This window comes from Papaver somniferum, unplaced genomic scaffold (genome assembly GCF_003573695.1).
Source record: "Papaver somniferum cultivar HN1 unplaced genomic scaffold, ASM357369v1 unplaced-scaffold_0, whole genome shotgun sequence".
Taxonomy (NCBI): Eukaryota; Viridiplantae; Streptophyta; class Magnoliopsida; order Ranunculales; family Papaveraceae; genus Papaver; species Papaver somniferum.
This window is the reverse complement of record NW_020618823.1, coordinates 1,621,556-1,631,969: the sequence shown is the minus strand read 5'-3', so window position 1 is coordinate 1,631,969 and position 10,414 is coordinate 1,621,556. Positions and strand designations below refer to the sequence as shown.

General features: G+C 35.6%; 1 protein-coding gene across 1 annotated transcript; it reads left to right on the top strand.

Annotated features, from left to right (window-relative positions):
* The first annotated feature begins 4,281 nt into the window (after positions 1–4,281).
* LOC113325812 (3-hydroxyacyl-[acyl-carrier-protein] dehydratase FabZ-like) lies at positions 4,282–9,910 on the top strand. Its single transcript, XM_026573681.1, has 3 exons — positions 4,282–4,723; positions 4,828–4,972; positions 9,309–9,910. The coding sequence occupies exons 1-3, from the start codon at positions 4,416–4,418 to the stop codon at positions 9,561–9,563; spliced, it is 708 nt and encodes a 235-aa protein (XP_026429466.1). The 5' UTR covers positions 4,282–4,415; the 3' UTR covers positions 9,564–9,910.
* The last annotated feature ends 504 nt before the right edge of the window (positions 9,911–10,414 follow it).

The window sequence follows — 10,414 nt, the reverse complement described above, 5'->3', positions numbered from 1 at the left end:
AAACATAAGGGCATACAACAATATGCTCGCTTTTACCTCAAACGGAGCCGGATTTAGTGGCAACATCAACAAGAAAGGTAAGGGTCCATGGACATATATACTTCAGGGTCATAGCTATCACAAAATAGGTTCTCTGGTGCCTCCAGAAAACAAAGAACCGGGATACAACCAAATATACATATGTGATACAGAATTGGCACAAGAAGTTAACCGTCGGAAGAACATATTTTTTAGAAAGGAGCATAAAAATGAAGCCCAAAAGAATGGTGTAGTCGGAAAGAAAAATTATATACAGAAGAAAAAAGAGGATGAACTGGATTTGGAAGTGATCACTAATTTAATATCAATGTTGGATGCAAATAATGCATATGCAAAGACATTCAGGTATATATAAATCATCAAACTATATACTCGATGTTACTCACTGCAATAAGTAAGATCCGAATATATTAATTTTCACTATATACTTGCATAAGATATATATAAACCATTAACTATATACTTGATATTCATGATGGTTATCATTAACTATATAAATCATTAACTATATACTTGATATTCAGGATGGCCAAGGAAAGAATGCAACGACAACCTGCAGTTGAGTTACGCTTGCGAATCATTAGCCGACGAGAAAGAGATGCTAGGAAGTATAACCTACCAACGTGTTCAGAAGTGGCAGCTTTGATAGTCCAGAATCCTACTGATGATGATGTGTACAGGGACATAATTGTTGAGCATAAGATAAAGGGTTATACTAGAATCAATGAAATACATCCATGCTATATGCCAATGCAATTCCCTATTTTATTCCCCTATGGGGAAGATGGTTATAACATGGAAACTGCATACATGAACGTGAGACTAAGTAAAGATGGTGTGTTGAGGAAGCGGCAACAGATCACCATGAGGGAGTATTATGCATTTAGGCTACAACAACGGCTTGGTGAGGGACAAACTTTAATTCGCGGTGGACGTTTGTTTCAGCAATATTGTGGGGATGCTTATGCATGTATTTAAGAATGTCGACTTAAGTGGGTATGAAATAACCAAGAGCATATAAGGGCCGAGTTACACAGTGGGTTAAGAGATGCACTATTGAAGGGAGATACAACGAGAAAAAAGAGCAAAAGAATTGTGTTACCCTCATCTTACACCGGAGGCCCAAGATATATGATGCAACACTATCAAGATGCTATTGCAATCTGTAGGAAAATTGGTGTTCTGGATCTCTTTATAACTTTCGCCTGCAATCCCAAATGGAAGGAAATTACAGAAGCTCTAGCTCACATACAAGGTCAGCGACCACAAGATAGACCCGATATCGTTGCTAGGGTATTCAAGATAAAATTAAAGTATTTGATGGAAGTTCTCCGAAAGGGAAAACATTTTGGGAAAGTCAAAGGAGGTAATTTTCAATTTATTTGGTTGCATACTATATTCTGTGTTGTTTAACTTCGTACTAATTTGTATATTTTTGTATCTACAACAATCTATACTATAAAATTTCAAAAGAGGGGCTTACCACATGCCCACATTTTATTATTTCTGGATAAGAAGGATAAACCAGAGACACCATCCGATATTAATAGAGTTGTCACAGCAGAGATACCTGACAAGGAGAAGGATCCTGATGGATACAATGTTGTTGTCAACTACATGCTGCATGGACCCTGTGGACTTTTAAAAGATGGTTCACCGTGCATGAAAAACGGGGTGTGCTCAAAACAATATCCAAAAGATTTCAGCCGCGAAACCAGATCTACACAAGTAAAAGCATAAACCAAGTTTTATTACCAATCCAAAAATTTATCCTCTTTAACTAACATCTTCAACTGTTGATTTGTTGTTGCTTATCTTTCAGATGTAATTGGAAGATTGCACTCCATATCTAACATCGTCATCAAGAAAGTTGAGGAACATGATGGAACAAAAGATGTCAACATGCGAGAGATTTACATCACTAACGATGATGGGTACCACTTTTTTCATTTCAAACTAATTTAATACAGATTATAAGATCAAAGAACTAACACTTACTATTACCTGTATTAGGGGAGAGACGATGAAGATAACTCTATGGGGTGACTTAGCAACTACAATAGATGATGGAATACTAGATAGTAATGAAAATGCCGCAGTGATCATCATAGTCACTGGAACATTTTTCAAAGAGCGCATGGGTAAAAAATGCATATAATGTATACATAAACAAAAACTTAAACCCACTTACCTAATTTAATTGGTTATTATTACAGGGATAGTCAATCTTTCCACTACACAAGCATCGAGAGTATTTGTGAATTTGGATTGTGAACAAGTTCAGCAATTTAGAATGAGGTAAGCAAAACATATAATATAAATGCAGTTTATAGATAATCACAATAAAATTAAACCATACTACTGTTTACACAGGCTTGGAGAAGAAATGGGAGAAATAGAAGAGATACACCTTGAACAGGAGAAAGGTCCTTTTGAAGACAAAATTTCCCTCTATGAAGCCAGTCAGATGCTGATGGACTATGAAAATACGGTAAATACACATTTATGTTGCAGTTATACATTAACCTATATTAATTTGAAACATTTAAGAATATACGTAAATGTGATTCCGATTTGACATAGGACAAGGAGTTTTTCTGTGAAGCACCTATTGTTCGAGTCAACCAAGGAAAGGAGGGAAAGGGTTGGTATTACATAGCTTGCAAAAAATGCAAAAAACAAGTCCAAAACAAGGATGGACAGACTACTTGCCCAAGATGCAAACAGAACTTTGATGGAGAAGTACTTCCATGGTAAGGGAATAATATAAAACATGCCAAGTATGTGATGTGATAAAGAATGAAACCTAATATAATTACTATTCATTGAAACAAGTATTGGATCACTGTAAGGATCAAGGATAACACATAATATGCAGATTTAACAATTTTCGGATTTAATGTGGAGAAGGTGCTGAAATATACTGCGGCTGAACATGTTGCATACGCTGAGCGTTGCGAGAAGGTAAGACACTTATCTACTCTTATGATTAATACATTTTATTTCCAAAAAAAATAAAAATACAAAACTGAAATGTTACATGATTTGTAGATGGGTGAACCAGAAAAAGCTACACAAGTGTTTGATAGACTAATTGGAGAAAAGTTTGGATTTAAGCTAAAGATGACCGGAGACAACATCGAAAAATAGTCGGACAGTTACACAGTTTTGAAAATTCATACTATGGTGAAAAAAAAAGAACATCTCCAATGAGCAATTGGGTCCGAAACCACCACAAAAAGACAAGCAACAGAAGGTCAGGCTTTTGGAGGATAAAACACGCCAAATAGAAAAGCAGCAAAAAAGAAAGAGGCTAAGGCGTATGGTAATTGAAAAGGAAGATGATGAGGATGCTCAAAAAGATGATGAAATGGAAGGGGATTTAGATGAAGAAGAAGATGATGAAGATGAAAATGATGAAAATGCTATGGTGAAAAAAAGTAAGACCACCACTGAGCAAAACATAAAGAGCCTAAGGCGGATGCTTTTAGAAGATGATGAGAATATAGATGAAAAACAAGATGACGAGGATGAAAAAGAAGGTGCAGGTGATGAAAACGGAGATGAAGGTGATGAGGATGAGTAGAGTGCATATGATTCTCTATTAGTGACTTGGGTAGGATAACTTTATTATTAGTTTCATTTTTAGTTATTCTTTCTTAGTAATTTCATTTTTAGTTTCATTCTTAGTGATTCTTTCTTAGTTCATTTCAGCAAAATTACTTTCTTAGCAATTTGATTCTTAAGTTATTATTTTCTTAGTTGAATATCAAATAAATGTTTGAGAACTATCTTAGTAACAGTTGTGAATTATATTTTCTTACAATAGGACACACACATCTTTACATTTTCAGCACAAATAGCAACTCAATTAACTTAGCCCCGTGCAACGCACAGGGAAGACCCTAGTCTCTAATAATTATTGCATAGCCGGCTAGTTTATCCAAGGCACTGACGGATCTACAGCTGGGCTAAAGGGGACTTTAGCCCGGGTAGTCCTCCAAGTCCACAAGACAAAAAGAAAAATTCTACTCCACCAAGGTTTCTAGTCCGGGCCTTACAAAGAAATTTAGCCTTTCTGGGTCCGTCCTTGATCCAAGGATACCCAGGCTGCGTCCACATTAATTCTGGGTGTTATCCTTGGTTAAAATCTTTGCTCTTTGCTGTACGCACTGTATTTTTGAAATTTCCGCTTTGAAACAGTATCTTTCGAGAAAGACAGAAACAAACCAATGACCAACTAACTTTCCACCTCGTTCACTCCGCCCAGAACCATATTCTTAAATACACCCCTCTGTATCTCCATCTCTGTAAATCTCGCCATTTCTCTCTAATCTCTTCCTCTGGTGATCCCTCTGTTACATATCTCAATAACAATGGAAGCTACAGCTTTAACTAATCACATAATCTCAGCATTCTCTTCACATTCATCCCAAACTTCTTCAAATCATAATTTCTTATTACCTACTACTACTTCACTCAAAAATCACAAGAGAATTTTATCTTCTAAACTTTCAATCTCTAACCCTAGATCTCAATTCGATAGAACCGTTACTGCTTGTGTTGCTTCTGTTAATGGAGAAGTTGAAGAGACTGTCAAAGATATTGTTCCAATCGAAAAGAAATTTCCTGCATACCCAACTGTGATGGATATTAACAAGATTCGTGAAATTCTACCTCATAGGTAAGAAAAAATTCTGGTTTTTGGGGTTTAACCCATGTTTTATTTTGAATCTGATTGTTAATTGGGGCTGGCAAAGTTGTGATCTTGTTGTTGTTTGGTTTTAGGTTTCCATTTCTATTGGTAGATAGAGTGATTGAATACAATGCTGGAGTATCAGCAGTTGCAATCAAGAATGTAACAATCAATGATAATTTCTTTCCTGGACATTTCCCAGAAAGACCAATTATGCCTGGAGTTCTCATGGTTGAGGTAATATTCATTCTTGATACCCTTTTTATGTTGAATGAATGAATATATATGATAGGAATTGCGGTAACAAATTGATTGCTCATTTTTTCTGTTATGAACCTTTGATGCCGAATATTGAGATTCAAAACTGCATTTGATTCAGTATTTTAGTTAGTTTTTTATGGTAGTATGTTGTTGGTTTGGTCGGATGAACTTGGTCGCATTGCTAGTGCATGTCCTGCTGGGAACATTTGTTAACACCAGTGCTGGTGTTCTGAGTTCCACAATGGAGAAATCAAAAATCGAAAACTAAGCAAAAGTATGTATTTATGTAGATTGATTGAGTAATCTCCCAAATCTTATAACTTAAATTAGGACATTATATTTGTGTAAATTAGTACAATGTCATATAGTATAATCTTGCTTATAGGAAAAAGAGTTAGTTAATTCATTTATGGTGTGATTAGTATAATGTTTGATTTTTACCCATATCATTCCCCTTCGTTTGTGATGGGCTTGGTGAGCCAACGGTAAAACCCCAGCCACTCCCCTATGAAAATAGGGTCGCGATATAGGCTTGGCGAGCCAGCGATAGATTAATAAAAGGCAAGAGCAGTAACAAGATGGGTGACCGCTTTGGAAGTCCTCGTGTACCTTTGATTGGTTGAAAACCAGTCATTCCCCTAGGAAAGGGCGGGAGCAGTACCAAGATGGGTGACTGCTTGGGAAGTCCTCATATTCCCCAATTTGATTGGGACTAAAGGCTTAGAAGAAGAAGAAGATCATTCCCCTCCATTTAAACATTACACTTAATGTTTGAAATACAATTTCCAGTTACAACCATAGGAATTCTCCTTTGTATGTTAGTGAGAAAACTAAGTTATAAGTGATTTTTATGTGTCGGACTGCTGTCACTTATGCCAGTACCTGAACAGCTGATGGGGAACCAAGTGTCTCAAAAGGTGATACATTTGGAGGTTACCTCGATTAGAATAGATAAGTATAGTGATCATTGCATGTTATTTTATTGAGAGGTGTACCTTACCTTTGTTAATAAACCAACAAGCACCATTGATAACAATTGCAGGAAACAGACATGCCTTTGCGGCCGTAACTTTTGATGGCAACAGCCCGCAATTGTTATTTTCATGTCTTGTCTCTCTTTGACTTAGTTATTTTTATCTGAGAATGTAAGTTCTAGTGAATCGCGGTTTATGATATTTATAGTTTATCAAGCCATGTCTCCAAAAAGTTCCATAGAAGAATCCGATGGATGTCTCTTAGTGGGTGTAGTATTGATTTTATTATCTTATAATAGATAGTATCACCACTTCTTGACAAATAACTTTTAAGTAAAAGTACACCAACCGTGAAAAATCTCTAGGATTCACTTGTAGAACCCGAACTCTTTTGGAAATATGGCATGACCTTAGGATGCGAATGTCATGAATCGCTGGATCCCACATGCTCAAGTGAATATGGCATGACCTTAGGATGCGAATGGCATGACCTTGTATGATTTGTTCACAAGATTTTCCACGAGAGAATCTCCGCCTGGTTGAAAATAATTTGTGGTAAAACCCATATGCAAGAGTTTGTTGAGAATTTGTTTGTGGCAAAATCCATATGCAAGAGTTTTTGCCATTACAGAACATCTCCTGCAGTAGAGGTACATATCCTAGACTAGAGGCAGGCACAATGTAGATGGTGATAACATTTTATGTATTACTAAACTTATTGGATTTATTAACTTAAAACTTTAATTTATTTCATAGTAACGTCAAAGATAAAATATAAGGTCGTATATGTTAGTAATATAATACACGCGGGTTACTAATTTTAAAGGAATGGATGAGTAAACAATATCTTATTACTTCTTTTTGTTTATTAATTTTTTGGTACGAATGAAAAACTAAACGGCTATTTATAGCCAGAAAACAAGTCGTTAGAACTTGAAAACTACACGTATGCAGTGATATGTCTGAATTCGGAAACATATAAAATATTAAATAAAGTAATAATATGTTGGTGCTTATCTTTAATCTGTCTAGGAGGTGGGATAATTGTCCAAAACTATCTCGATTGTACTCGAGTAGTAAAATGGTAAACCACCGCGTAATGACGTGTATATACAACACATACCATCTTTTGGTGGCATTGTTTAACCTTCTTATAATCGGTAAGATATGTGGACGATGTTCAATTATTAAAGGGTGCGACTAGATTGATATAAGTGGGGCATTGATAAACACGAGGATGGATGGTTTGACCAATTCACGAAAAACATTGCCATACTTTATCTTTTGCGCCCAAATTTGTATCTTCAAAACCATCGAAATCTTATATTATATGCTGCTCCCCTGCTTTTACCTGTCCTTAATAACCTATATGTATTACCCAGTATAAATAGGTCGAATAATACCATCAAAATATGACATATATTGTGTATGCACGTCATTATGGGGTGGCCCACCATTTTACTACTCGAATAAAATCGAGATAGTTCTGGACAACTATCCCACCTCCTTAAATGATCATGATAAGGATCAGAGTATTACTCAGTCTTTAAAATTTTGTATGTTTCTAAATTTGGACACTTTACCTAATATGTGTAGATATCTAATCCTACCGACTTACTTGTTTTGTGGCTATAAATAGCCGTCTGATTTCTCATTTTTAAATGCAGCCAAAATTAAGAAAAAGAAAGAAGTAATAAGATTGTGTTTGCTTGTTCATTCCTTAAGAGTTCTCATGGTTGAGGTAATTAGTCACGGTTGAATCTACATTTTTTTTATTGAATGAATAATATGATAGTAATTGTGGTAACAAAATGGTTACTTGTGTCTCCATTATGAACTGCTCATGCCGAACATTAAGATCTAAAACCGCATTTGATTCAGAATTGTAGTTAGTTTTTTTTTTCTTGTTGCATGTTGTTTGCCTGGTTGGATGAACATAGTCACATTGTTAGTGCACGTCCTAGTGGGAACATTTGAACACCAGTGCTGGTGTCCTGAGTTCCACAGTGGAGACATCAAAACGTCAAAATTAAGCAAAGTATGTATTCATGTAGATTGATTGAGTAATCTCCAGAATTTCATAACCTAGAATTAATATTTGTGTAAGTTAGTACAATGCCAGATAGTATCATATGGTCATAGTAAAAACAGTGAATTATTATCTCATAGTAAAAACAATGAATTATCTCATAGTAAAATCGATGAATTATCTCATTGACGGAGTAGGATTAGTATGATGTTTACCCATATCATTCCGCTCCATTTAAACATTAAACTTGATGTCTGAAATACAATTTCCAGTGACAACCATAGGAATTCTCCTTTGTACGTAACAAAACTAAGTTATAAGTGATTTTATATGTCGGATTGCTGTCACTTATGTGAGTACATGAACAGCTGATGGGGAACCAAGTGTTTCAAACGTGAAGGTTACCTCGAACAGAATAGATAAGTGTAGTGATGATTGCATGTTATTTTTCTTGAGAGGTGTACCTTACCTTTGTTAGTAAACCAACAAGCACTGTTGATAACAATTGCAGGAAAGGGACATGCCTTTGTGGCCATAACTTTTGATGGCAACAGCCCACAATGGTTATTTTGTCTCTATGTGCCTTAGTTATTTCTTATCTGAGAATGTAAGACCTCGTGATTTATGACATTTACAGTTTAGATCAAGTCACGTCTCCAAAATGTTCCATAGAAGAATTCTAGAGATTTCTCTCAGTGGGTGTAGCATCACTTTTTATATCTAATATAATAGACGGTTTCGCCACTTCTAGACTGATACGCTTAAGTGATGCTACACAAATCTTGAAAAATCTTTAGGATTCTCTTGTAGAACCCCTTTTGGAAATATGGCTTGATCTAGGTTGTGAATGTTATGGATCACTGGATCCCACATGCTCAAATCAAGGGTATGGTTCAGTCACACGATTTTCCACGAGAGAGTCTCTGCTTGGTTGAGAATTAATGTGTGTCAAAATGCGTATGGAAGAGTTTTTGCCATTATAAAACAATTCCTTCCTGCAGCAGACTTGCATGTCTTAGAGGCAGGCTTAGCACGATGTTGATGCAATTACTAACATAATCTTAAGTTTTAACTCTGACATCTTCTTGGAATTGTGCAATCACTTGTATACAACTAATTCTTAGAATGCTTATATGTTATATCTGTATGTTTGAGTTTAGGCTAAGTTCTGAAAATTGAAAGGATGATTGTCGAAAAGGGAACCTAGTCATTTATATGTGTATGGCGTGTAGTTATTATGATTTTCATTTAACATTTGGAAATAGTATCTGTTATCTTGATAACCACTAACGCATCGTTTTGGATACAGGCCATGGCTCAGGTTGGAGGTTTGGTGATGCTTCAACCTGAAGTTGGCGGGTCTCGTGAAAACTTCTTCTTTGCTGGAATTGACAAAGTGAGGTTCAGGAAACCTGTGATTGCAGGGGATACCTTGGTTATGAGGATGACCCTCATTAAATTACAAAAACGCTTCGGAATAGCAAAGATGGAAGGAAAAGCATATGTTGGAGGTGAGGTAGTATGTGAGGGTGAATTCTTGATGGCTACTGGTACTAGTGAATGATGTTGCTGCTGTCAGATATACCTTCAGTTGCAGACCTTTCTCAATCTGGATCGTATAAGAGGTAAAGAGTTTAAGGATTTCATTCAGAGGTTAGGTCTTCATGGTTCTAGATAATTTATCTTTTGGCATTGTGTTTGGATTCCTTAGGACCACAGATTCCATTTTTCCATTTTTATAGGAATGAACATTGTTATATTATAGCACATTTCAAAAATTATGAACAATTTATTTGTTCACCCATGCCAACTTATGTGATTCTATAGACTAGGTATATCTGTATGGCATTCTCGTTTCTCAGAGCTAAACTTGTTATGTGCTAGATGTATATTAGTTCTTGTAATCCTGTACTGTATGCTTAAACCATTGAAGTCTCGGTAGTGACCATGTTAGAACCAAAGGAATACAATCCACGTACTTAACAGTTTCTCTTTTGGCTTAGCAGATATATTGAATAGTAATCATGTTACATAAAGTATGTTTAAGATTACGTGTTTGCGTTCTTATGGTCTAGGAGGTGTATCTTGAGTTGATTATTAAGACTTGTAGTTTGCTGATATAAATTGTATAAAGCCCTTAAAGCGGAGTTTACTTTTACCTTAAACCCCACAACCTAATACACTTATGTAGAGCCTTTTTGCACAGGAGTGCTTTTCTCTATGCCCTAGTTAGTGGGAAACATCAATTATTTTAAAAGGAAATATTATAATTAGAACTACAAATCACAGTAGGTAATAAAGTTTGAAAACAAGAAAAAGAAAAGTGGGAAGGATAATTAACATGGTCCCTTGATTCATAGTAAGTGGAAGCTTTAAGTATATTTCTCTTTTAACAATTTTTAATCAACTTAGTAT

Bases quoted from the DNA above. Each gene is read 5' to 3' on its own strand.
- LOC113325812 (XM_026573681.1), top strand. From the start codon at position 4,416: ATGGAAGCTACAGCTTTAACTAATCACATAATCTCAGCATTCTCTTCA. The intron at 4,724-4,827 runs GTAAGAAAAAAT...GTTTGGTTTTAG, and splicing joins CGTGAAATTCTACCTCATAG to GTTTCCATTTCTATTGGTAG. The intron at 4,973-9,308 runs GTAATATTCATT...TTTTGGATACAG, and splicing joins CTGGAGTTCTCATGGTTGAG to GCCATGGCTCAGGTTGGAGG.